Source organism: Nycticebus coucang, chromosome 22 (assembly GCF_027406575.1).
Source record: "Nycticebus coucang isolate mNycCou1 chromosome 22, mNycCou1.pri, whole genome shotgun sequence".
Classification (NCBI taxonomy): Eukaryota; Metazoa; Chordata; class Mammalia; order Primates; family Lorisidae; genus Nycticebus; species Nycticebus coucang.
In genome coordinates this window covers 33,650,439-33,678,433 of record NC_069801.1, presented here as the reverse complement: position 1 = coordinate 33,678,433, position 27,995 = coordinate 33,650,439, and the positions used below count along the sequence as shown (strand labels likewise).

At 42.5% G+C, this 27,995-nt stretch overlaps 1 protein-coding gene across 3 annotated transcripts in view; it reads right to left on the bottom strand.

Annotated features, from left to right (window-relative positions):
- Window positions 1–6: 6 nt before the first annotated feature.
- CAP1 (cyclase associated actin cytoskeleton regulatory protein 1) overlaps window positions 7–27,995 on the bottom strand; it is a 33,072-nt gene continuing 5,083 nt past the window's right edge. For all 3 annotated transcript variants that reach the window (XM_053575065.1, XM_053575064.1, XM_053575066.1), the window contains exons 2-13: window positions 14,876–14,997; window positions 13,929–14,029; window positions 11,426–11,503; window positions 9,379–9,522; window positions 9,193–9,278; window positions 6,030–6,135; window positions 3,791–3,968; window positions 2,655–2,839; window positions 2,356–2,479; window positions 2,126–2,208; window positions 1,646–1,789; window positions 7–1,212 (exon numbers count right to left, since the gene is read on the bottom strand). In XM_053575065.1, the coding sequence (XP_053431040.1) occupies window positions 1,129–1,212; window positions 1,646–1,789; window positions 2,126–2,208; window positions 2,356–2,479; window positions 2,655–2,839; window positions 3,791–3,968; window positions 6,030–6,135; window positions 9,193–9,278; window positions 9,379–9,522; window positions 11,426–11,503; window positions 13,929–14,029; window positions 14,876–14,987 (1,425 nt within the window). In that variant the 5' untranslated portion in view covers window positions 14,988–14,997 and the 3' untranslated portion in view covers window positions 7–1,128. The remainder of the gene's footprint in view (window positions 1,213–1,645; window positions 1,790–2,125; window positions 2,209–2,355; window positions 2,480–2,654; window positions 2,840–3,790; window positions 3,969–6,029; window positions 6,136–9,192; window positions 9,279–9,378; window positions 9,523–11,425; window positions 11,504–13,928; window positions 14,030–14,875; window positions 14,998–27,995) is intronic.

The window sequence follows — 27,995 nt, the reverse complement described above, 5'->3', positions numbered from 1 at the left end:
ACTAAGCAAGTTTGGTATTAACTTTATTCTATTTTCTGTATAACTTTAAGTACATAAAGGTTTATTTCCCCAGGCCTCAGGAAATGGGTATAAATCACAGGACTATCTCTCTTCCCACCAAAAAAAGTTGCATATTTTGGTAATTGTTTGTCCGGGGTGGGGGTGGGGGTGGGGGTGGGGCTGAAATTTATATTAGTAATGCTGTGTAAGATTCTTACATCAACTGAGACCTAAAACCAGTCTGCAGGGGAGGTTTTAGTCCTCTGGTTCAGGTGCCTGAACAGAAGCTGTTAAGTTGTTGAGCATGACAGAGAAAAGGAGGCAGTGAAGATAGATGACAGGCACCTAGCAGGTAAAGAGGAAGGAATGCCAGACATCTTGGAGTGATGTGTTGTTTTTCCCTTAAAGACATCTTTAGGGAAAGGTAGGAAGGTGCTAGGCAGGGAGCCCAGAGAAAGAAAGAGTCCAAGACACCTTTAATGGCCCTGGATGAAGGGCACTGCTACAGTAGCTAGTACCAAAGAACCTCCTATCTCATGGTTGAAACAGACCAGGATGGAATGCAGAATAAAAGGAATGCTTATAGGGAACGATTCGCTTGGAATGCCAGATGGCCAAGCCTCGGCTTTTCATCCGGTTCTACCTTTGCCTTCACTTGTCAACATTGAAAAGTTAGTTTGGTTAGAAGAACTGTCTGGAATCAATGCCAGCTTCTACTACCCTCATGCTCATTGTCAGAAAAAAGATTAACTAGTGTGAACATTCTGATCTGTTAATTCCTAGGACTGTTTTATTCTTCTCAAAGGACTGTCTGTTGGTAGAATAACACCCACAAAGCCAAAAGCTGAAAGGCACCAGTCCTGCTCCGCAGTTCATTAAGAATGGACTGGTGGTGTGATTGAACTGATATGGAAAGGTTGCACCTTCCTGCACAAGATCAACTGACTTGCTATCCCACCTCAAATCTCAGCCTGAGGTATATTTCAGTGAAGGCAGGTAGCTGTGCTTCTCAGAGTAGAGAAGCAGTTTAAGAGCAGAAAGGTAGAGGAAATCTAGAAAAGAACTGTCTTGATACAGATTTATCCCATGGTGTGAAGGGAGAGGGCAAAGAACCCAGTGGCACTTCGCTTAACCAGCAATTTCTGTCACTGTGGTGACCAACTTCTGCCCATTCCATAGGGTCTTGAACTGCTCAGGGACTGGAAACTCATTCTGCAAATAAAGAAGACAAGGGGTTTGAACACTTTTCTCCCAATATTTGCTTCTACTTAATCCTGAGAGCAAGGTAGGATGTACTAAGAGACAACTAAACGCATCAAGTCATGCTGTGTTATATTGTTCACTGTTCGATCTGTGATCCTAGACTGTTAAATCTATGAGGTGTAAATAAGAAGACACATGACTATAGCACCAGCCTGACAGTGAGCCATGACATTCCCATTGTATTCTGCTACCCTGAGCTCAACTTAAAAGGCAGAAGCCTGCTTTGGAGCTTCACTACATCGGACTACCTTACTTTTGGAGTGCACTGTTGGGTTTTACCTCCTCAGTGCAGAATGTTCATCAAATAGCTTTTTCCAATGCAAGAAACCTTTAGTTGCTTTTGTTTTTAGCATCATACTAATAAAGAGCTCAAGAAACTCACAAAGTCACCACTTTCCGTTGGAATGAGGACGTTCATCTCAGACGATTTGGCACTGACTATCTCACAATCCAGGGAATTCTTGCTCAAGTAAGCATGGCAGCCATCTGTTTTGTTGATGGAAATGGTTGGCACTTTACCCATTACCTGCAGAGTAAACAAAGAGAACTCAGTCCCAGCAGTTGGGGAAGACAACAGTAAGCTGGAGGAAGGAATTCTCTGTTTCCCAGGATTCAGCAATGACATGAAAAGCTCACAGGTGTGCAACAGACACCGGATACTTGAAGGGAGGGGGAGGCGGTGGGGTGGGACAGCTGCTGCAAAAGGCTCACTTGAAGAACCAAGCCCTCTTCTGCCATATCCAAAACAGCTCAGCTTACAGCCTTTGTAGAATCAAATTCCCACCAAAGCAACATCTGTGGGTCTGCTGTGTCTCTTTCAATTCCTCAGGGACCAAAAGAAAAAGCCAAGATATCAAGTTACCTGAACTTTGACATCCCTACTATTGATTATCTCCACGATGCCCACCACGTCATCAAATACCAGACCAAGTTTCTTACAGTTATCTAGGAGGAGAAAGAGAGCATGTCAACAATGCAACTTAGAAGTATTATAATAAACTTAAGAATCTTTAGGAACACAGTAGGTAAAATGGTTCTAGCCCGCTCAAGCTCAGGACACAGCCTGCCTAGAAGAATGACACAAAGACTCACCTACTGTAATGGAGTTAATTTTGCCCTTGATTTGCAATGTGGTGTTGACACATTTGTATATGTAAACCACCTGTTTCAGCTCTGTGTCATCAATCACCAGGTTGGAAACATTCTCCTGATTTTCCTGTTAAAGAGATAACCCCAAGATCTCACCATGAAGCATACGTCAACAACAACAACAAAAGGCTCTCCCAAACTTTTGTTCTCACAATACAAGCCAGAACCCTGCACTTGGCTGAGTTCAATTTAACCCCCTGCCCCTACTCCTTGTACCTCCAGTCTTGGTCTTTTTAACTCACCACTCTCCACTTCTTGCCTTCCAGTTCAAGTAGAGCTGGCTCCTTCTTTGTGGTTGGTTTGGGGGATGGGCTGGTTTGGGGTTTGGGTGCAGAGAATGGCTTGGGGCCACTGCGTACCGGACCACTCTGAGCCTTCAAGGCAGGGTTCTTGTGAGTCTTCATGTCATCAGATACATGTTTTAGGGCTGTAAGCAAAACAGCTACCTGTTTCTGTCCTTCAGACCAGGGCTTTAGGCTAAGGCAATAACCACCTTTATCACAAGTAAACTGATCCTTAACAGAAAATTCAGAGCCAAAACCAGAAACTTTGAGATATTATTTTGCAAGCAATTTTGGGGAAGTGCTTTTTAGAATTGCTCTTCTCTGCCAAGGTTAAATTATACGGTTCTGTTTGGTAAAAAGAAAAAAAAAAAACCTCACCCACAGCTAACCTTACTCCCCACCCTCCCCAATAAGTGTTAACATTTGAAACTCTCCAATATCTTTTTATATTCATATCTGTTTTTGTTCAGTTATAACTATACACATTGTAACACATTTGATTCAACCAACTGACACCACACAAAACTTTCTCAGGAGTGTATATTCAGGGCAATTTGAACCTATGCTCTCATTAAAAATATTTTTGAGAAAAACACAGTTTTCACATATGAAACATATGAAAGTTGTGAAAGTTTTCACAAACTTTCATATGTTAGCCTACAGTTGGGAAAAGATTCCATGATCTTCCTCAGCAGGCTGCTGACACACACCTTGCTGTTAAACATGGACCAATCTATGTTGACTGTATAGCCAATACTGAATGGCCACGACTTCCCAGAGACCATGAAGTACCAATGGAAAAAACTGGGGAAAACTGCCAGCACTGTACCTTGGCCATATATAAATAATATACTGATATGCTACTTAAAATTAAGTCACTTTCCCATGGAGCAGAAGGCTTCCTCCTACTATAATCACCCATTTTTAATTTCCATTTAAGCAGGTATGCTGTCTCTTTGGGCAACTGAAAGGAACGTTACCCCCCAAATGCATACAAGCCAGGGTCAGTTTTATTGACTAGCTGTTGAGTTTCCCGTTGGTGAGGTCTGGCTCTGACAATTTGCTGTACTAACTGTGTCACAGTACTCACATACCATGTGTGATGGTCTCCCCCTGATTAATCTGCGCAAACAATGCTGAACGGGATGTAGCTTCATCAGAGCCTGAACTGGTGGGGACTGGGGGAGGAGGTGGTCCTGGCGGTGGGGGAGGAGGGCCTGATCCAACAGAGGGGCCAGATGGTAATCCACTCAGTTCTTTTGCCACAGGCCCCTGGAATAAGTACAAGTCACATAGTCATCCTCTCTCTTTCCTTCTGTACCATTCATAGTAGGGCCTTACATGTGTCCAGTGTACATGGGGTACCCACTAGAGCCATTAAGGCAATGATTAATGGTCCCTACCCATGCCCAACTCGACTTTTTTCCTTTTCAACTCAAAGAATCCAACTCTCAGCTTCATTCCTCAACCTTCACATTTTTCCTTTGACCTCACCTTTTTCAGCTCTAAACACCTATTTCCAAAAACCTATTTGACATCTCTTTTAGTGTGTCATCAGTATTTCAGACTCAACAAATTCAAAACTGATTTCATCAACTGCTTGCTACCCTACCTATATAATCCTTCCCTTGTCCTATTCCAGTGAAAGACATCCCTACACCATGCTTGACTATTCACTAAGATCATCTTCTTTGAGGTTTCCCACTCCTTCAATCTTTTTTTGAGACACAGTTTTGTTTTGTCATCCGCGGTAGAGTGCAGTAGCATCATAGTTCACAGCAACCTCAAACTCTTAAGCTTAAGTGATTCTCTTGCCTCAGCCTCCCATGTAGCTGGGACTACAGGTGCCTGCCACAATGCCTGGCTATTTTTTAGAAATGGGGGTCTTGCTCTGGCTCAAGCTGGTTTCAAACCTGAGCTCAGGCAATCCTCCCGCCTCAGCCTCCCAGAGTGCTAGGATTACAGGTGTGAGCCACCTTGCCCGGCTCCTTCAACCTTATTAAATCTATTATCTTGGTGCTACCTCCTGCAAATTCTCTCTCCCAGCCCTTAGCACCATGACCAACTTCATAGTCTAAGCATAAGCCCTTATCTCTAACTTACTTAGTGAGGCTCTTTTAAAGACAAATCTGATCCTTATCATTCCTTTGCTCAAATATTTAAGTTTCAGCCTATTCTCCCTTCCAGCCTTTTCTCCTAAAATTCTCTGACCATATCTCATTATTGAAGCCGGAGATGTCCAATCTCTGTATTTATTCTGCATTTGCTTTGTTTAAGCTGTGCCTTTTGCTTGTATCCCACCTCTCACTGCCCTATGTTTCTTTCAAGTCTCAGATCAGAAAGTACCTCTTTAACACACTCTCTCCCAGTGAGAATCACTCTTCTATTCCTTATATGCTACAGTCTGTATCTTTATTACAGCATTAGCTTGGTGATTTGCACTGGGTTTTTTGGTCTATATTTTTTTGTTTGTTTTTTTTTGTAGAGACAGAGTTTCACTTTATTGCCCTCGGCAGAGTGCCGTGGCATCACACAGCTCACGCAACCTCCACTCCTGGGTTTAGGCGATTCTCCTGCCTCAGCCTCCCGAGTAGCTGGGACTACAGGCGCCCGCCACAACGCCCGGCTATTTTTTTTGTTGTTGTTGCAGTTTGGCCGGGGCTGGGTTTGAACCCGCCACCCTCGGCATATGGGGCCGGCGCCCTGCTCACTGAGCCACAGGCGCCACCCTTGGTCTATATTTTTAAGCTCCTTAAGGGCTGAGATGGTATAACTCATTCATGTGTCTCCCCTTCAGCACCAATCACGGTCCCTGACCCACATTTATTGAAACAGAATAGAATTGAATATTCCTTCTCCGCTGATCCTTGTTTTCTTTTTTTTTTTTTCTTTGAGACAAAGCCTCAAGCTGTTGACCTGGGTAGAATGCCGTAGCATCACAGCTCACAGCAACCTCCACCTCCTGGGCTCAAGCGATTCTCCTGCCTCTGCCTCCCAAGTAGCTGGGACTATTTTTTTGGTTGCCACATCACCTGGCTATTTTTTTGGTTGCAACCATCGTTGTTGTTAGGCGGGCCCGGGCTGGATTCGAACCCGCCAGCTCAGGTTTATGTGGCTGACGCCTTAGCCACTTGAGCCACAGGCACCGAGCCTGATCCTTGTTTTCTATACTCTTATCTTTTTTCCCTTTCCTTCTCCCTCTTTTCTTTCTACCCTCCACTGAAAAAAACTAGCACCTTTTAATGCATCTAGTGGGGCTGAAGTCTAAGGACTCCACCTGAGAGAGAAATAAAGAAAGGGAGGAAGGGAGGAAAGGAGGAAGGACTCACTAACCGTCTTGCTCCAGGACAGTCCAGTGGTATGGAACTCCTTAATGTAACCCTGCAGCTCTGTCCATATACTCAAGTAAGCTTTGACCCAGTCTACATGCTTCTTATTCCTAGGAGAATAAAAAAACTCATCATAGGTGGTCTAGGTACTACAATAGTGATTCTAGAACCCCTCCTGCCTCTGGGCTCATGCTGTCCCACCTATGATGTTTCTTAGGCTTTGCTTGATGGCAGATTTCTATCATCACCAAAGTTTTTATTTATTTATTTATTTTTTGTAGAGACAGAGTCTCACTTTATGGCCCTCGGTAGAGTGCCGTGGCCTCACACAGCTCACAGCAACCTCCAACTCCAGGGCTTAAGCGATTCTCTTGCCTCAGCCTCCCGAGTAGCTGGGACTACAGGCGCCCGCCATGATGCCCGGATCACCAAACTTTTTTAAAAAATATAACCTATTATTACTCTATTAGCTTTTAAATATAATCTAATCTATCATCCTAATTAGATCAAACTCTATTAAGATAGGAACTCTGGATTATATCTCTATCACTCACAGCAGTGTTTCTTTTTTTTGCAGTTTTTGGCCTGGGCTGGGTTTGAACCCACCACCTCTGGCATATGGGGCTGGCGCCCTACCCCTTTGAGCCACAGGTGCCACCCAACAGCAGTGTTTCTTAAACCTTTTTTATTTTTATTTTTTGAGACAGTGTATCACTGTCACCCTAGGCAGAGTGCAGTAGTATCAGTATCACAGCTCATAGCAACATCAAATTCTTAGGCTCAAGCAATCCTCTTGCCTCAGGCTCCTAAGTAGCTGGGACTATAGACGCCCATCACAATGCCCAGCTAGTTTTCCTACTTTTAGTAGAGATGGTGTTTTGCTCTTGCTCAGGCTGGTCTCAAACTCATGAGCTCAAGCAATCCATTGCCTTACCCTCCCAGAGTGCTAGAATTACAGACAGCCTACAGCAGTGTTTCTTAAACCTTTTTCTTTTCTTTCTTTTTTTTTTTTTTTGAGACAGAGTCTCATTATGTTGTCATCACAGCTCTCAGCACCTCAAACTCTTTGGACTTAAGTGATTCTCTTGCCTCATCTACCCAAGTAGCTGGGACTACAGGCACCCCCCCACAATGCCCAGCTATTTTTTGTTGCTGTAGTTGTCATTGTTTGGCAGGCCGGGGCTGGGTTCGAAGCCACCAGTCCTGGTGTATGTGGCCAGTGCCCTAACCGCTGAGCTACAGGTGCCAAGCCTAAACCTTTTTCTTTCTTTTTTTTGTAGAGACAGAGTTTCACTTTATGGCCCTCAGTAGAGTGCCATGGCATCACACAGCTCACAGCAACCTCCAACTCCTGGGCTTAAGCGATTCTCTTGCCTCAGCCTCCCGAGTAGCTGGGACTACAGGCGCCCGCCACAACATCTGGCTATTTTTTTGTTGTTGTTGCAGTTCAGCCGGGGCCGGGTTTGAACCCGCCACCCTCGGTATATGGGGCCGGCGCCCTACCGACTGAGCCACAGGTGCCGCCCCTAAACCTTTTTCTTTTTTTTTTTGTAGAGACAGAGTCTCACCGTACCGCCCTCGGGTAGAGTGCCTTGGCGTCACACGGCTCACAGCAACCTCTAACTCTTGGGCTTAGGCGATTCTCTTGCCTCAGCCTCCCAAGCAGCTGGGACTACAGGCGCCCGCCACAACGCCTGGCTTTTTTTTTTTTTTTTTTTTTTGTTGCAGTTTGGCCGGGGCTGGGTTTGAACCCGCCACCCTCAGCATATGGGGCCAGCGCCCTACTCACTGAGCCACAGGCGTCGCCCCTAAACCTTTTTCTTAAGTAGCAAAACTGTTTTGTCAAAGTAGACTTTAGACAGAAACTAATATATAAAAATGATAAAAACAGAAATTCTATGCATGAAGCCACGGTAGAGGAAAGCTCTATCGTACCACTATGGAACTCTAGGACTCCAAGAAACTCAAATGCCTTATTAGACAGTGTTTTTCCCCACACAAAATCATAACCTTCCCCTAAATCCTTCCCTTTAGGAGGAAACCATCAGCATTAAATTAGAGATATAGCACTGTACTATGGTTCAAGATCACTCTCTCTTCTTAAATATTAGATGAGAGACTTGAAGGTTATTCAGGCCCAAGACCTAGTTTCTTCAACTATATAGCAAAATGCTCTCTTGCTCAATTCTAGGTTGCTGGAAGGATCAAAGTGGTACCTGGTGTTCTGGGGCACACATCACACACATAGGAAGCTTATTCTTTGCACACGGTAATAACTCAAGAGATGTTTCTTGATCAAGGATGAATGGAAGAAAGGATTTCGGTAGCGATGCAACTTAATAATTGTTGTGTGCAATCTTTCCAGCTCAAAACCAATGGGTGAGTCAGTTAGGTCTGGTACACTTACAATGGTCAAATATACAATGACTTCCCTGTGTATTATCTGCATTGGCTAGGCAGCCTTACTCTCACTTTAACTAAATGCATGAACACTCAGGGCAATTTTCTATTAAGTCCTATTGAACCCTTTTCCAGTAAGGCGATGATAAATTCTCAACAAAGGAATAACATCTTGTATAAACAGGAAATTATATATATATATATATATTTTTTTTTTTTTTTTTTGAGACAGAGTCTCACTATGTTGCCCTCAGTAGAGTGTCATAGCGTCACAGCTCATAGCAACCTCAAACTCTTGGGCTTACACAATTCTCTTGCCTCAGCCTCCCAAATACCAGGAACTACAGGTGCCCACCACAATGCCTGGCTATTTTTTGTTGCAGTTTCCAGCGTTGTTTAGCTGGCCTGGGCTGGGTTCGAACCTGCTAGCCTTGGTGTACATGGCTGGCACCATAACCACTGTGCTATGGGCGCCAAGCCTAAACAGACAAATTAAAGGGCATTAGTCCGTGTTAACTCCAGCAAAACCTAAACGCAGAAGAGAGAGGATTAAAAGACTGAAAGAGCCTTTACCAACTATGGAGAAGTGGAAGCAGAAACACTTCCTGCCTGCAAACACAGGTTCTATCAGCCAATACCAAACTCTCCAGAAAACACCCGAGATAGGAGAACAGCACAGCAGCCAAGGATTGCCTTAATGAACCCCAAAGCGCACCCCAGTAACTAGCTGGGCTTATCCTCTCCCCTTAAGGAAAAACTGGACTTACACATCTTTGTATTCCTTGAGGACTCGGTTTGTATAAAACATGGCAGCATCATTCATTTCTTTCACATAGGGACCAGGCTTGGGAGCCTAGAGAGAGAAAAGCAGTGAGTGACTCAGAGCCTCTCCGACTGTATCTCCTTCCCTCTTGCAGTATACCCCTTCCCTCCCTAGAAGCTGTTTTGCTCACCATAGCCACCCAGCCCAGGGCCTGGATACTTTCACTGACGGCTGACAAGTGATTGAACAACTTGCTGCCTCGGTTCTTCTCCCGAAAAGTTATCACTTCTTGGATCTGCTCTGAGATGGGTGCCAACAAATCAGAAAGCTTGTTCTAGGAAAAGATGCAAGAAAAGATTCAGGTTAATCCTGCAATCCCATTACTGGGCATCTGCCCAGAAGTAAAAAAAAAAAAAAAGAAAGAAAAGATTCAGGTTAAAAGCTTATTACAAAATCTTTATATGTTGGTCAGCTTTGATGCTGAAGGCAAGAATTCTCTATAGACTATAATGAACACTCAAATAAACTTTGCCCTTATTCATAAGGCTAAAACACTGTTCATCATCTCACTTTCCTCATTGAATTCCAACTCCTTAGGCTGGATTTTATGGTTTTTTATGATCAGGACCCATACTTGAGGTACACCACAAAATCCTACTACATCAGCCACTTGTCTTTTATCTTTCCCATGCATAGGAGATACTACATACTAGCTATTTCTGTGCCTCTACTTATGATGTTCTCTTCTTTTTCCATTAATCCAAATGTTCCTTGTGCTTCATGAAAAACAGCCCTCTAACCCTAACCATACCAGCCTTCTACTACCAGCATTTACTGTCACCTTATCCTAATCTTTACTTACACAAACTGTTAACGGAACTATGTGAGAATGTTTCTCTTTCTCATTAATTCTTTAAAGACAAGGACTTTATCTTCACCCTCTTTTATCACCATTATAGCTCTCAACACATTGCTAGCCATATAGCAGCTGCTGAGTAGAGAGCTGATGAATTAAATGCAATTAGGTGGCTTAGCAGTCAAGCAGGCAGCTTAACAAAATGAATGAATTTTGTGTTCTGGTGTATTCATCCTTTTCCCAAAGCTCGCTTTCCTGAATATCTCTATTCTAATATTAAATACTAGGACAGATTAAGAATTAGAATGTAGTACATTTATGGGCGCCGGTCCCATATGCCGGAGGTGGTGGGTTCAAACCCAGCCCCAGCCAAAAAACCAAAAAAAAAAAAAAAAAAAAAAAAAGAATTAGAATGTAGTACATTTAAACATTATCTTGCTCTATTTTTACATTATTTAGGCATGCTGAGGGGCTTTTTTTTTTTTAGTATTCAGTTTATTTATAGACATAAAAAAGCTCTACAAAAGTTAAGACAAGGCTTAACAGTAGAGTGGTGGCAGAAACAGCTCACCCAGGGTCGAGGGATTTAATATAGCATTAACAGGAAGACTTGCTTTATTGCGCCTCTATGCCCCTAGGAAAGCCAAATGCAAAATATGACCAACATTTTTTTCACTACAAGAAAAATCTTTATTTTCTCTAATTCAACTTTTCACACCTTGCAGCATAAAATTCTGAGGTAGGAGTAAGGTTAAAGAGAGGCCCCCAACCAGCAAAGGATGGAAGGAGAAGCAGTACCAGGGTGGGGCTGGGGGTGGGGGTTTAGGGCCTTCACAGCAGCATTACTAAAGCCCATCCCAGTGAAGCAAGGGAACCATCTCTAAAGGGTTCAGGAGACATTATGATAAATTGGGCTCAGCTAAGAGCCTATCTATTGAGACATGCAGTGAAGTCCTTGGGGTAACTACAGTCCTAAACAAAATGACAGAAAAAAAGCCAGTAGAGACCAGTAAGTACTGAATGGCAAATTTCCATAAAGGCACTTAAAGTCTGATGCTACCTCTGGGACTTGGTGTGAATATAAATCATCGTGAGAATACTAGGACTACTTTGGCATTTTTTTTGAGACAGAGTTTCATTTTGTTACCCTTGGTAGAGTGCCGTGGTGTCATAGCTCACAGCAACCTCCAACTCCTGGGCTTAGGCAATTCTCTTGCCTCAGCCTCCTAAGCAGCTGGGACTATAGGCGCCCACCACAATGCCCAGCTATTTTTCTGTTGCAATTTGGCTGGCAGTACTTTTGCATGTTTTGACAGCTTAGCAAAAACATCTCTCACCTTGTCCTGAGCATCAAAACTAAACCAAATAGTAGTGAACTTACACCTGCTGGCTGCTGACACTGAGAGGCTGTAACCAAGAGTGCTCGCTCCAACTTCAGACCTGTGTGGACCATCTCCGCCTGTCAGGAAGGAGAAGAATCAGCTACTGATGACATATTAAAACTGGAGAGGTCTTGATAAGAACAACCTGAGACCTCTACTTCCATGTACTCTGGCAGCAACCCAGAGACTTCGTGTTGTTTCCCTCATGTATTCCAGATTCCAGGGATTGACAGCAGAATTACATATACTACTACTAATCAGGGACACATCTTCAGAATTGGAAATGACGATAAGGAGGGCTCGCCTTAGGTGAAGTAAAATTAGCAACCACATAGTGTGATGGGTTAACATGCACTGAAATATCCCTCCTAGCTCACATTACCAAAAAATACCTACTTTTCTCAAGAATTGGAGACACAAGTAAAGGCAAAGACCTAAATTTATGCCTGAAACTCTCAAAGTATTTGTTTCTTTAGGTTAAAGCTATTTCCCAAAGGCTGGATCAGGACCCATTAATAGATAATTAAATCAATTTAGTGAGCCATAACTATCACTTTATTAAGAGAAATAGAATAAAACAAAAGTGTGAGTGCATTACACCAATGTGAAATAATTTTCAAAGTAAAAATAAGAAAAAAACACAAAAACAAAAAAAGTACAGCAGTAGTATAAGCACTATTTTGTGAAACTTTTATCTGAGTTACAAATATGTTATTATTTCTTTCTGAGGGAGTTTAAGAAACATGAGGCCTGCTTGGTGCCTGTAGCTCAGCGGCTAGGGTGCCAGCCATATATACCAGAGCTGGCGGGTTTGAACCCAGCCTGGGCCTACCAAACAACAATGACAACTATAACCAAAAAATAGCCAGGGGTGGTGCCCATGGCTCAGTGAGTAGGGTTTCGGCCCCACATACTGAGGGTGGTGGGTTCAAATCCAGCCCTAGGCAAGTGAAATAAAAAATAGCTGGGCATTCTGGTGGGCACCTGTAGTCCCAGCTACTCGGGAGGCTGAGGCAAGAGAATCACCTAAGCCCAAGAGCTGGAGATTGCTGTGAGCTGTAAGGCCACAGCACTCTACCGAGGGCGACAAAGTGAGACTGTCTCTAAACAACAACAAAAAACATAGCCAGCCTCGGCACCAATAGCTCAGCAGCTAGGGTGCCAGCCACATACACCAAGTGAATGGCTTGAGCTTAGGAGTTTAAGACCAGCCTGAGCAAGAGCAAGACTCCATCTCTAAAAAAGCAAAACGACAGAAGCCAAAAAAAAAAAAAAAAAAAAAACTAGCCGGGAGTTGTAGAAGGTGCCTATAATTCAACTTCCTGGGGGCTAAGGCAAGAGGATTGCTTGAGCCCAAGAGTTTGAGGTTGATGTGAACTATGATGCCATGGCACTCTACCCAGGGCAACAAAGTGAGACTCTGTCTCAAAAAAAAAAAAAAAGGTGTTTTTTTTTTTTTCAAATGTTATGCAACTGTATAAAGTAAAAATGCAAGCCCCGCCGGGCGCGGTGGCTCACGCCTGTAATCCCAGCACTGTGGGAGGGTGAGGAGGGAGAATCGCTTGAGCTCAGGAGTTCGGGACTCGCCTGAGCGACAGTGAGACCCCGACTCGTGAAAAAAACGGAAAAACCTAGCCGGGCGCCGCGGCGAGCGCCTGTAATCCCAGCGGCTTCCAGAGGCTGAGGCAGCGGGTGCCCGCAGCCTGAGTCTGAGGTTGTGGTGAGCTACCACGCCCACTGCACTCTGCTCAGGGGCATAGGGTGGGACCCTGTCTCAACAAAAAAAAAAAAAAAAAAAAAAAAAAGCAAGCCCCACGCCTTATTAAATTTCCAGTCCCACTCCCTAAAGCTAATACCACTGCCAACAGATGATCTATGAGAGACTCAAAATAGATCTTCCAAAGGACAACCAACAGTCTTGCTTAAGAGTTTAGGCTAAGAAGATCCTAAACATGATTATTGTTTATAAAGAATTATTCAGTGGGCTAGAAGGAAGGTTTCTGGGTCTTGAAAAGAAAGGCAGAATCTATATGTGAGTGTAGGGTGTTGGTAGTGACGATGTGGAGGCACCACATGAAGGGAAGTGGGTGGAGAGGCACCTGTCATTGCCTACTGCATGTTCTTGCTGTGGGCTAAGTGTGAAAATAGCCCACATTAGCATAACTAATCACTATCAAGCATAGTTTTATAAATGCTAAGTCATGATAATGACTCCTTTAAATAAGTCCCCCCAGGTTTGGTTATATAACATGCTGGAATTAGACTGGTAACATATTCTTCACTATAAAGAACAGAGGCATATTTTATGAACCACACAAGCTTTCTGTATAAAAGCAGCCCACACAGAAAATGGGGTAAAAGTAGGGGACTTAGAAAAATATGAGGAATCATTTCTGTGCTTGGACAGAGCTCCTCGGTACTGGTAGAGAAGGAGCCAGGAGCCTTTCAAGGGCTCTTAAACCAAGGATAAGTAGAATTTGAAGAAAAGTCACCAGTCCTTACATGTTTCTGCACGTCTCCCCCAATTTCTTTACTGATCTTCAAGTACTCTCCCACAGGACCAGCAAGCAGTGAGTCAAATGCTTGCACATATGGAATTGCCCCTGTGGAAGACACAAACAACATAAAAATTAGCCATGTATGTTTTTTTAAAATGTACTTCCATGAGAAAGGGGCAAGGTAATACAATAAAAAGAATACTGGAACATGAGTCAAGAATCCTGGATTCTTTTTTTTTTTTTTTGAAGAGACAGAGTCTCACTTTATGGCCCTCGGTAGAGTGCCTTGGCATCACACAGCTCACAGCAACCTCCAGCTCCTGGGCTTAAGCGATTCTCTTGCCTCAGCCTCCCAAGTAGCTGGGACTACAGGTGCCCGCCACAGCACCCGGCTATTTTTTTTGTTGCAGTTTGGCCGGGGCTGGGTTTGAACCCGCCACCCTCGGCGTATGGGCCGGCGGCCTACTCACTGGGCCACAGGCACCGCCCCAAGAATCATGGATTCTAGTTGCAATACCACCACTAAACTGGTTATGTGACCCTAAGTCCCTTTTTCTCTCTTAGCTTAATTTTCTTTATCTATAAAATGAAAATGAACAAATGATCCTCCAAGGTTCCTTTTAACTTTAACATTGTTTCATTGGTGCATACACTAAATGGCCCTGTTTGCCAACCAGGAAGGGGAATTTTAACACCACTTATCATCTGACTTACACTGGAGGTGTTCTGCTAAAGAAAGAACAGGAAGTATCACACAAGCAGGAAGTTCTTGTGTTAAAATAACTTAACCACAGGCCTCCTTGCACAAGTCACTTCCTCCCTCATCTGTTCACAGCAATACAAGTGATAAACCTTCTAGATTAAGTGTTTTGGGAAGTTAGCTCCAAAGGAGAGAATTCACTAGGATAGAAAAATTTCAGGCCCAGATAGTCAAAGCTGCAGAGTGCTTACCTTTTGATGAACTGTCTCCATACCCACAGTGCATGTCAGAGGTATGGGATACTGCCTCCAGGCGGCCCACTGCCCTCTCCAATCTTTCTACCAGATTTTGCATGTCAGCCATAATGTACCACCTGCCGGAATAGATCAAATTATCACTTGTTATTTTAATATTACAAAGCACCTACGGAGAAAAACAGAATACTCCTGGAAGTAAAAAGGATGCCAATTCTGAGGAACAGAATAATAAAATTAGATGGAAAATAGTCTATCATATTTGCAAAATCATAGAAGATCTCATTAAGCAAGAAAACAACTCAGGAAAAGGTGACCAATAAAGCAAATGTTTACTCAAATACTTACTATGATATCCTTAAGTATTTGCATAGAAATTGAGACTTTACAAAGTATAGTCACATATATTATCTCATTTTGAGCCTCCCAACAACTGTTTAGGAATAGAAGGATAATTACTACACTCTTAAACACAGAAAACTTAATTTCAGTGAAGTTAAATGACTTGGCTATAGACACACAAACACAGCCCGTTAGTAGAAAAACCAGTACTCAATTTAAGTCTTTTTGGCTTTAAGCTCAGTGTGTTTTTTTCCCATAACATCCTGCTACCTGCATGTGAAATGAATAGGATATTATTTTGAAGGCAGAGTACTGCCTACAAAAACTTACAGTCTAATGGGGGGAGACTTAATGACTATAAAATAAATAGAAAAGGGCGGCGCCTGTGGCTCAGTGAGCAGGGCGCCGGCCCCATATACGGAGGGTGGCGGGTTCAAACCCGGCCCCGGCCAAACTGCAACAAAAAAATAGCCGGGCGTTGTGGCAGGCGCCTGTAGTCCCAGCTACTCAGGAGGCTGAGGCAGGAGAATCGCCTAGGCCCAGGAGTTGGGAGGTTGCTGTGAGCTGTGTGAGGCCACGGCACTCTACTGAGGGCGATAAAGTGAAACTCTGTCTCTACAAAAAAAAAAAAAGAAAAAAAAATTAAAGTGACATAAGAAAGTTGCAAATAGAGAGGCACGGGATTTCAGAGAGGAGAAGAGTATATCAGCTACAAGCATCAGATAAGGGTATCATGAAGAAGCTGCCATTTGAGCCAGGCTTCAAGGCAGGGAAGGAGACTAGACACATCCACAAGGGCTTGCTATAGGTCTTTCAGAAGCGCTAATTTAATTGAACTAGCCTCATTCAATGTCTAGTATCCTGAAAGTAAGCTCCAAGGAAGAAAGTAAGCTCCAAGAAAAAAAGGACTTTAATTTTATTTAGCTTTTCCCTTATACTCTACCATCAAGACCATTACCTGGTACGTAGTGGGTGTTCAATAAATATTTATGAAGTTACAGCATTCCAAAACTCTAAAGGGTCAGTTCTGAAAGCTGTCCATACTGTACACATAAGTATAAAGTGTTATCAATACACATCTATATAAAGTACTTGAGACCATAAGAGATCTCACAGAAATCAGCTAGTGAAATTTCAATCAAAGCTTTGACTTGGAAAGATTCCATTTCATCAAAGCACTAATTAGTTCAGGTAACTAAAGCTGAATGTTGAAGCTGCCTGGAATGACCATAGCAATTATGATTCCCCCAAAGATGACAACACACCAGCATCTCAACCCACTGTCCTCCCTCACAGCTTGTAAGATAAAGGAAGGCAACAGAATAATTCCTATCCATTCTTTTCTGCATACAGACTCTGGTCTCTCTGGGTCCAGCCACTTGCCAGAGAATGTTGTTTAAAAGAGAATCAAAGGGCCTAACGTGGTGGCTCATATCCTAATGCCAGCACTTTGGGAGGCAAAGGCAGGAAGACTGCTTGAGGCCAGGAGTTCAAGACCAGGCTAGACAACATAGCAAGACCCTGTCTCCTAAAAACAAATATTTTTTAATTAGTTGCATGCCACCTGTAGTATAAGTATAAGATCTCTTATGGGAGGCTAAGGCAGGAGGATCTCTGAGCTCAGGAATTCAAGGCTGCAGTTAGCTATGATTGTGCCACTGCACTCCAGCCTGGTGACAGAGGCAGACCCCGTGTCAGAAAGACAAATAGACAGATAAGATACAAAGAGAAAAAAATGAAAATGAGAACCAAATAAACCTTTCTATTCCCTGGCCTGAGCAGGGACTCCAAGTCTATGCCCTACTCATAAAACAGAGCAGTCTAGAGACAGCCCATATACTTTTTTTTATGTTATGATACCGTCATCTGATATCTGAATTGCTGCCCTGTTCCATTTTGAGTACTGGCCAGGGAAAGACTCACATATAATTCACCAGACTTTATAAATCTGGGAAAAAGGGGAAGAAGGCTATAAAATCCCAAGCTACTTTCCATGAATAGATACCACCTAGTTCTGTTATAAAGTATGTTCCTTCAGCCTTTTTCTTCATTGCAACAATGAGGTCCCACAGCTGTCTATGGTGAATGTACCTTGCCTATAAACCTATCTCTTGCTCTGTAAACATATCTTTCTTTCTCTTCCTCAATAAACTTTGTTTCCCACTTGAAAAACAAAACAAAAAAACCCAAACATGTTCCTTCAGACACAATGGGTGTTTTAGGTTGAGATCAGCATTAACATGGAAACAGCAAAAGTGTCTCTGAAGGCCGCCAGGGTTGGTGAAACACTTACCAATCTTAAAAGCTTAATAAAATAGCTTCATGGGATCTTGGTTCCTTTTCCACATTTCACTTACAGGCTTTCATTGCTAAATAAGCTGCTGTACTGCTATCTGACTTAAGTAGAATGGAAAGGGACAACACCCCTACCATTTATAGTTAATCTCATTCTACCTAAGATAGATAAACAGTATCTGGGCCTTTTCTGAGGTTATTGTTATTGCTGTACCCGCTTCCCCCTCCCCCTCGTTTGGTTTTGGTGGGGGTAGATTGAGATTTGAGATGTTAGGAGAAAGAATGTTCACAATTGAAGAGACCGAAAGAAACACTTTTTCTCATTTTCTGCACACACACTCTTTAGGTGGTCACGTCTACTCCCAAGCCTTCAACTACCACTGCTACAGTAACTCCCAGCATACTTGTCAGATGGCACCACAACCACATCCACCTGTGGACTAAAGACTCCCAAAGCAATCTATCCAATTCAGACCATTCCTCTGGGACTCAGAATTTTAGACCCCACTTCCACATCTCTACTAAGATGACCCAAAGGTACCTCAAACTAAATAAAATGTCCAAAACAGAACTCACTGTCTCCCCTAACATTACTCCCTCACACCTCATATCCACTGTCTCAGTGATCCAGCATGACCAGCAATCACCTGATTGATCAAGCTAGTAACTTGTAAACTGTGAGGCAGTATAGTATAGTAAAAGTGGTCTTTAGATAAATCAGACAGATTGTGGGTTTGAACAAGAGCACTCCATGGCTCTGTGACTATGTGCAGTTACCAAACTTTCTGAGCCTCAGTTTCCTTACTTCTATAATGAGCACAACAACAGTACAAAATCCAAAGGGCTTCACTGAGAAGGATAAGGAAGTCCATGCAGAAGAGCTTGGCACTGCCCAAGAAAATAGTAAGGATTCCATGAACATTAACTAAATTTATATCTTCCTCCTTAGTCCTCCACAGCATCTAATCAGTCATCAAAATTCATAGGCTCTATCTTGTATATCTCATAAACAGATAGCTACCCCTTGCCTCTACTCTTACTGATAAAAGGCTCTATCATGCATATCTCATGAATAGATGCCCTTTGGCTCTATCCTAACTGATAAAAGTTTAGGATATGGAGACTTTGCTTACATTACTACAGTAACTTTCTAGCTAGTCTCCCCTAATTCCACTATATGACTTCTTCATCTACTCTCCATATCATAGCCAGAGTGATATAACTAAAATTCAAATGTAACTATGATACTCTTTTATTTAATCCCATTCAATACTTCCCAGAACATTGAGGATAAAGTTCAAACAAGGGTTTCTATAATCTACTTGGACTTTATCTCCTACTACTCCCCAGTTTTAGCTCTTGCTACCCCTTTCCTCAGCACACTGCAGCAACCAGGACTATTTGGATTTTCCAGAAAGAGCCGGGCTTTTTCTCACTTCTGAGACTTTATAATAATCAGAAAAGTCTTTTCCCTTTCCAGTGTGCCCTCTCCAGAACTGCTACTATCCTTTAAGTCTCAACTAAGGTTTTACCTCTCCAGGAAGTATTTCTAATATGTACTTCTATAGCACTCTGCCCTTATCTTTCTACCATAAAACTTAACATACCGGTTTAAAATCATTTATTTAATAGTCAATAGGCAATTAGCCACTGTTAAGGTAGGAACCTTTATAATTCTAGTACTATAAATGCAGTAGGCACTAAATATACAGTAGGCTAATAATGGTCCTTGAAATAAGTAAATAAATAATACTTTTCCCTCATTAAAAGTCTAGATGTCTCTGTTCTCTGTCAAATCTGTGGAAAAGTGGTTTTTTTTCTCTCTCTCCTTCTCTTTTAATTTTTTACCTGTCTGCTTTTGCAGGAGTTAACAAACACTCCCATTTTCAAATAAATGTTGCCTTCTTGAATACAAATCACACTGATATGGACATCTCCAACACACTGATATGGACATCTCCAAACTAAGTACAAGGAAAATAACCACAGGAGAATCTATATTAATTAAAAATAATCTCTCATAGTCATAAATGCTTTATATCAGTGATTTATCGTTTCTTTTGAGACTTAAAATAATTCTTATGGTGAATAATGTTTATGACTTTGTGTAAAAAATAAATTCTGCAAGGTAAAGTATCTGAGCAGATAAATCTCTTTTTTTTGTTTGTTTTTGTTTTTTTGTTTTTGGACGGGGCTAGGTTTGAACCCACCACCTCCGGCATATGGGACCGGCGCCCTACTCCTTAAGCCACAGGCGCCGCCCAGATAAATCTCTTAAAATGATGCTTTTGTAACAATGTTGTGGTTGCTAGAATAACATTAAAAATGCAAAAAAAAAATTTGCAAGGCATATTATGCAGATATTGATCCTATTTTTAGAATGAAGAAACTTATGTTCATAGAAGTTAAAAAGCTTGACAGAGATCTGCCACTGAGTAGAGAACCCAGGCCTCTAAAACAAAAGTTCTGAATCATAGTCTGAGGCTCTTCTTACCATTCCACAATGGCTTTTAATCAACTAAGTGACCATGGGGTTCACCACAGCATCCAGTCCCCCTCAACTTGTTTGCTGTGCTTAGCACCATGGGTTCAAGTCCTCTTCATGGAATCTTTAGCTACATCATTAGCAGCTTTCATTTTTTCTGCTTTCAATTTACTACGTGGAGGCCAATTTTTAAAAATAATATTCAAGATGGCACAAATTTAGAAGCAAATGTTCAAAATAAGGCTTCTCCCAAAGCATTCAGAATTCACAGAGTAGAAAACTGTAGCTCTGCCTAATCTTGTTCCTTGCCATTTCTAATTAATACAGAAAGAACTATATGTAATCTTTATAAATGAATGTACAGACTTTCGAACAGTAAAACATTCATCATAAAAACTCTAAGAAACACAGTCATATTTATGTCACAATTACATAAATCTAAATAGAACTAGGTCTCAGGAGACCAAGGTCTGAGTCCCAATGTGCATGTATTATTTGTGTAATTTGGACACAGTCACATAATAAATTTTAATCCTCATCTAGCATACAGAGATGTAAGGATAAAAGGAATTGATTTCGTAGATGAGAGTAACCCCTCATGAGTTTAAGGTTCCTCTGAGCTATGATGCCACGGCACTCTACTGAGGGTGATGAAGCTAGACCCTGTCTCAAAAAAATAAAAAAATAAATAAATAAAATGCAATTCAAATGTAAAATGTTAGCACTGAATACTATGTACTAGAATATAGGCTCCAGAAGGATGAGAATTTATCCATTCTTCTTCCTGCACCCACCTCATCTCTCAGCACCTAGAACAACTAGGTATATAGATGTTCATAAAATCAAAGTACTTAAAATCAAAGCACTAAGACATGGAATATGCATTTTGTTAGATTTCCTGATAAGATGTTTTCCTTCTGGCTTGGCGCCTGCGGCTCAGTGGCTAGGGTGCCAGCCACATACACTGGAGCTGGCAGGTTCAAATCCAGCCCGGGCCTGCCAAACAACAATGGCAACTACAACCAAAAAAAAAACAGCTAGGTGTTGTGGCGGGCACCTGTAGTCCCAGCTACTTGGGAGGCTGAGGCAGAAGAATCACTTAAGCAGAGTTTGAGGCTGCCGTCAGCTATGACGCTATAGCACTCTACGGAGGGCTCGAGGGCTACACAGCGAAATTCTGTCTCAAAAAAAAAAAAAAAAAAAAAGGGCAGCGCCTGTGGCTCAGTCGGTAAGGCACCGGCCCCATATACCGAGGGTGGTGGGTTCAAACCCGGCCCCGGCCAAACTGCAACCAAAAAATAGCCGGGCGTTGTGGTGGGCGCCTGTAGTCCCAGCTACTCGGGAGGCTGAGGCAAGAGAATCGCTTAAGCCCAGGAGTTGGAGGTTGCTGTGAGTTGTGTGAGGCCACGGCACTCTACGTAGGGCGATAAAGTGAAACTCTGTCTCTACAAAAAAAAAAAAAAAAAAGATGTTTTCCTTCTTATCAGGAAGGCCAACAAAATGAAATGTGAATGGAATAAATATTGAAGACTGTATTTTTAAAAGCTCTGATAGAGGGCAGCACTGTGGCTCAGTGAGTAGGGTGCCGGCTCCATATACTGAGGGTGGCAGGTTCAAACCTGCCCCCAGCCAAACTGCAAAAAAAAATAGCCGGGCGTTGTGGTGGGCTACTCGGGAGGCTAAGGCAAGAGAATTGCCTAAGCCCAAGAGCTGGAGGTTGCTGTGAGCTGTGACACCACAGCACTCTACCCAAGGTGACATAATGAGACTCTGTCTCAAAAAAAAAAAAAAAGAGTTCTGATAGAACTTCAGTTAGATTAGGGAAATTTAAAGTATCTACCTATATGTTAAGAGATTTTTTTCTTCACAGAATGTGTTGCTATGGATCTGAATAATACAGTATGACCAACTACATACTCTGAAAGTTCAGAAGAAATCAATGAGGACTGAAGGTAGTTTGGTTTCCAAAGCATAGTGGGGCATTTTGCAAGCTAGGTACAGCAAGTGTGAGTAGGTTAGCCTGCATAGAGCACATGGGAAATAAAGGTGAATAAGCTGATTTTTGAGGGGACTGAATAGCCAGACAGTATTTGGATTTGATGTTGATACACATAAAGCCATCCAAGGATTCTGAGGGGAGGAATAATATGAAAGCAAGGTGTTTACAAGTACTGCCTGATAAACAGAATATGATTTGAAGAAAAGTAAAAATACTAGGGTCTAAAGTTAAGTTGAAAGCTGTTATTCATCTAGCTGTAAAAGAAAGCTACTGAAAAAGAATTTCAAAGGGAAAAAAAAAAAAAGAATTTCAAAGGAAAAAACCTGAAATATTTGGTGACTAACCAGAAATTTAAACTAAATGAAAAGCATTAGTTAACCTACAAATAATTACCTTTAGGCAACCATGTGACCACCACCTGCAATAAGTGCTGTGGAGAATATAAAAGAAGGGTAAAATAGTTTGCCTGCTCTAAGGGAGCCTCCAGAGAGAAGCTACTTTCTACTAAATCACTGGATCTCAGGATTAGGAGGGATTCTAGAAAATCATCTTGTAAAAACATCATCTGAAGCCAAAAAATCCTTTCAGCATCCTTTGCAATTAGTCAGGCAGCCTCTGCTCAAACACCTTCAGAGATGGAGAACCTGAGACTTCTGGAGGCAGCCCATTCCTTTCAGAGAGCTCAAAATATTAAAAAGTTCTTCCTTATATGGAGGCAAATGTGCCTCCTCACAACTTCCACCCACTGATCTTGGTTCTGCCCTTGGAGGTCATAAGAAACAAGTGTGCATTAAACTGAGAACAAGTACTAACTGTGTGGTACTGACTGTGAGCATAATAACATTCAGAGAAGGGAGGCAAGATTGATTCCAGAGTTGTAAATATTGGGGCCTTAAGAGAATGATGACATTATAGGCAGAAACAGGTTCTAGCATATTTTAGTTAGGGCAAGAAAATGAGGTCACTTTTGGATGTGCTGAGCTTGAAGAAAAGAAGAAGCTTCTAAGAGGAAACGTCTAGTAAGTATTTAGAAACAAAGCCTGGGAAAGGATCAAGACTAGAGATAATGTTTGCAAATCACTGGCAAAGAAATCTCTTGAAGTCATGAGAAAGCATGGGCTCTTGGAGGGATATTCAACAGTTACTTCTTTAGTGGTTTGAAACCAATAAAAATCTGAAATGGCTAGTGATTCTTGCCAAAGCTGCTTCACACTCTCATCCTTCCACAACACAATTCCTTCTGCTTATTCACGAAGTCAATCAGAAGTAAATGGAATATGGCTCAAGCCTGTAATCCTAGCACTCTGGGAGGCCAAGGCAAGTGGATTGCCTGAGCTCACAGGTTTAAGACCAGCCTGAGCCAGAGCGAGACCCTGTCTCTAAAAATAGCTGGGTGCTGTGGCGGGTTCCTGTAGTCCCAGCTACTTGACAGGCTAAGGCAAGACAATTGCTTGAGCCTAAGAGTTTGAGGTTCCTATGAGCTATGACGCCATGGCACTCTTCCAAGGGTGACAAAGTGAGACTCCGTCTCAAAATACATAAATCAATCAATCAATCAATCAAAGAGAACACAAAATTTACAGTATATGTCTCTTTAGGTTTAGGGTGATGGGGCTTTTGACACTTCCTCTTTTTGTTTTCCAATCTTTAACATAGTTACATAATTTTTCATAATAAAAAACAAAGACCAGGGCGACACCTGTGGCTCAGGGAGTAGGGCGCCGACCTCATATACTGGGGATAGGGGGTTCAAGCCCGGCCCCAGCCAAAAGTGCAAAAAAAAAAAAAAAAAAAGAAGCAAAGACCAAGGCTCGGTACCCATAGCTCAGTGAGTAAGGGCACCAGCCACATACACTGAAGCTGGCGAGTTAGAGCTGGTCCGGGCCTGCTACACAGCAATGACAACTGCAACCAAAAAATAGCTGGGCTTTGTGGCGGGTACCTGTAGTCCCAGCTACTCGGGAGGCTAAGGCAAGAGAATTGCTTAAGTCCAAGAGTTTGAGGTTGCTGTGAGCTGTGATGCCACATCACTCTACCGAGGGCAACACAGTGAGACTCTGTCTCAAAAAAAAAAAAAATTAAGGGCAGCGCCTGTGGCTCAGTCAGTGGGGCGCCGGCCCTGGCCAAACTGCAACCAGAAAATGGCCGGGCGTTGTGGCGGGCGCCTGTGGTCCCAGCTGCTCGGGAGGCTGAGGCAAGAGAATCGCTTAGGCCCAGGAGTTGGAGGTTGCTGCGAGCTGTGCAAGGCCACGGCACTCTACCAAGGGCCATAAAGTGAGACTCTGTCGGGCGGCGCCTGTGGCTCAACGGGTAGGGCGCCGGTCCCATATGCCGGAGGTGGCGGGTTCAAGCCCAGCCCCGGCCAAAAAAAAAAAAAAAAAAAAAAAAAAGTGAGACTCTGTCTCTGCAAAAAAAGAAAAAATAATTAAAAAACCAAGACCAGGCCTGGCTCCAGTGGCTCAAACGGTTAAGGCGCCAGCCATATACACCTGAGCTGGGGGGTTTGAATCCAGCCTGGGCCCGCCAAACAACAATGACAGCTGCAACCAAAAAGTAGCCAGACGTTATGGCAGGTGCTTGTAGTCCCAGCTACTTGGGAGGCGGAGGCAGGAGAATTGCTTGAGCCCAGGAGTTGGAGGTTTCTGTGAGCTGTGATGCCACAGCACTCTACCCCAGACAACAGCTTGAGGCTCTGTCTCAAAATAAAAAAAAAAAGAAAGAAAGAAAAAAGACCAAAAGCCATCTCTAATTGGGCATCTCTTCTATGCTACCACTAAACTATATTAGTTAGTTCTATCCCTAACAATTCAGTATAGAAATTCTCATTACCAAGCGCTAACATGTCACAAAGTAAAATCTAGACATGCTACTCAGAGATACTTGCAAGTTGGTTAATTTAACCCAGAAACCAAAGAACAAACACCACTTTGCCCCAGTAAAGATGCCATCTCAATCTAACCCAAATCAGAAGCCACTGTTCTTCCGTAAGCATTTGGTTTCGCTGATGAAATCAATGACATTTAGTGCCTGAGTCACTGCCACCTGAGGTTTAGATTAAAAGAGAAAGAAAGATCTATCTTCTAAGGAGTATCAGCCCTTGTCTCCTATTCTCTCCTTACCATGGTCCTCTATCTTAAATTCCAGGAGGGAGTCAAATGAGTAATAGTGTATAATCTGAGATTAGACTTGCAAACTAGCTGTTTCAATAGTCTGGAGCAAATGGATAACTTTGTCATGGGTTCCCTTCTCCCATATATTCAAAGAATATTATAAAGACTAATTGCACACAGCATGAGCAGACCTTTTCTACTTCTATATGCTTTCTACTCTGTAAGGAAAACTGCATTGACTAATTTCAGCCTGGATAGTGGTTTTAATAGAAGAGCATTTCCCACACTCATACATAAAGATAGATTCAAGGATGACATTTGTCCTTAGATATGATTCAGCTAAAACTAGAGATATGAAAAGACCTGAGATTTTAAGTCTATAATTAACTTAAGTATAGGAATTTTAATAACCTCTGGAGGAAAAAAAGAAGCAAGTCTGTTCCTTCCATTAAACATTTCAACTATTTTCCAGCCAAATGTTTGGGAGGAAAGCAAACTGGAAAAGTTTGGCACAAGAGGTCTAGTTATACAAGGCAAACAAAGCTGCACTGTAACTGAGGAATATTTTTAGAACTTTGTTTTTATTGGGTTTACGTATATCAAGAAGAAAGTTTCATTGTCACAGGTGCATTAATCTAAAGACAACAAAACCATAGTCACGTGCCCTATGATGACATTTTGGTTAATGATGGACAAAACACACATACGATGGTGATCCCATAAAATTATGATATTGTATTTCTACTGTGCCATTTTTATATTTAGATACAAATACTACTGTGTAACAGTTGCCTACAATATTCAGTACATAACATGCTGTACAGGTTTATAGCCTAGGAGCAATAGATTATACCATCTAGGTTTGTTAAAGTATGTTCTATATGATGTTCCCACAATGATGAAATCACCTAATGACAAATTTCTTAGAACATATCCCTGTTCTTAAGCAATAAATTTCTTTCTTTTTTTTTGAGACAGAGCCTCAAGCTGTTGCCCTGGGTAGAGTGCCGTGGCATCACAGCTCATAGCAACCTCCAACTCCTGGGCTCAAGTGATTCTCCTGCCTCTGCCTCTGCCTCCCATGTAGCTGGGACTACAGACACCTGCCGCAATGCCTGGCTATTTTTTGGTTGCAGCCGTCATTGTTGTTTGGCAGGCCCAGGCTGGATTCGAACCCACCAGCTCAGGTGTATGTGGCTGGCGCCTTAGATGCTTGAGCCACAGGTGCCAAGCCTGGTCTTTGTTTTTTATTTTTTATTTTTTTTTTTGAGACAGAGTCTCATTATGTCACCCTTGGTAGAGTGCCATGGTGTCCCAGCTCCCAGAAACCTCAAACTCTTGGGCTTAAGCGATTCTCTTGCCTCAACCTCCCAAGTAGCTGGGACTATAGGCGCCGGCCACAACACTCGGTTATTTTTTTGTTGTAGTTGCTGTTGTTTGGCAGGCCCGGTCCTGGGTTTGAACCCCAGCCTTGGAGTATGTGGCCGGCATCCTAACCACTGAGCTATAGGTGCCGAACCAAAGCAATAAATTTCTATACAACGTTATCAATTAAAATAAACATGAACACCAACTATATGCAATTTAAAATAAATGATAGTCCCTATCCACTAAAACAGGGATGTCCTTATTGCACATTGGAAGAAGAATGTCTTGGGCCACATGTCAAAAACACAAACAATGGAAAAAAGTGATGAGGGAAAAAAGGGCTGTGCATAGTTTTCACAACATTTGACACCACAAATAAGCAAAACCAGCCTCAAATAATCTGCATGCGGCCCCCAAGCCACAGGTTAACCACCCTTACACTAAAACCAGCCAGTCTAAATGCAGGCAACATTGGCTTGGTGCTCGTAGCACAGTGGTTATGGCACCAGCCACATACCCTAAGGCTGGTGGGTTCAAGCCCAGCCCTGGACAGCTAAACAACAATCACAATTGCAACAGGAAAATAGTCGGGCGTTGTGGCAGGCGCCTGTAGTTCCAGCTACTTGGGAGGCTGAGGCAAGAGAATCACTTAAGCCCAAGAGTTGCGGAGGTTGCTATGAGCTGTGACGCCATAGCACTCTACCAAGGGCAACATAGTGAAACTCTGTCTCAAAAATAAATAAATAAATAAAAAATAAATGCAGACAACATGAACAAAACAGGAATTTACATATTCTTAATCTGAAGGAGAGGGAATTCTGCTGAATAACACTGTCAACTAACATGAAGCTTGCTTCTAGTACTTAATCGATGGCATTTCTCTATTAAAATCACACTCTTTGGGGGGAAAAAAAAGGCAAGTCCTTTAAGGATCATTTAGAAATTACTTGAAGGAATAATAACTTCTTAATGCCTCAATGAAAACAAATGATTTATTAATTAATAAATTTATTTATTTATTTATAGGCACTGAGTGCTTATCATGGGCCATATACTCACTGTGCTAAGTATGGCTTGGAGCCTACCCTCACAGAATCTAGTTGGAGAGATAAGACATTACATAATCACAGTTACGATACTTTCTTTTTTTTTTTTTTTTTGAGACAGAGTCTCAAGCTGTCGCCCTGGGTAGAGTGCTGTAGTATCACAGCTCACAGCAACCTCTGACTCCTGGGCTTAAACAATTCTCTTGCCTCACCCTCCCAAGTAGCTGGGACCACAGGTGCCCGCCACAATGCCTGGCTATTTTGTGGTTGTAGTTGTCATTGCTGTTTGGCAGGCCTAGGCTGGATTTGAACCCACCAGCTCTGATGTATGTGGCTGGCACCTTAGCAGCTTGAGCTACAGGCCCTGAGCCAGGTTTCTATTGTTTTGTTTTGTTTTGTTTTTGAGACAGAGTCTCACTTGGTCACCCTTGGTAGAGTGCCATGGCGTCATAGCTCATAGGAACCTCAAATT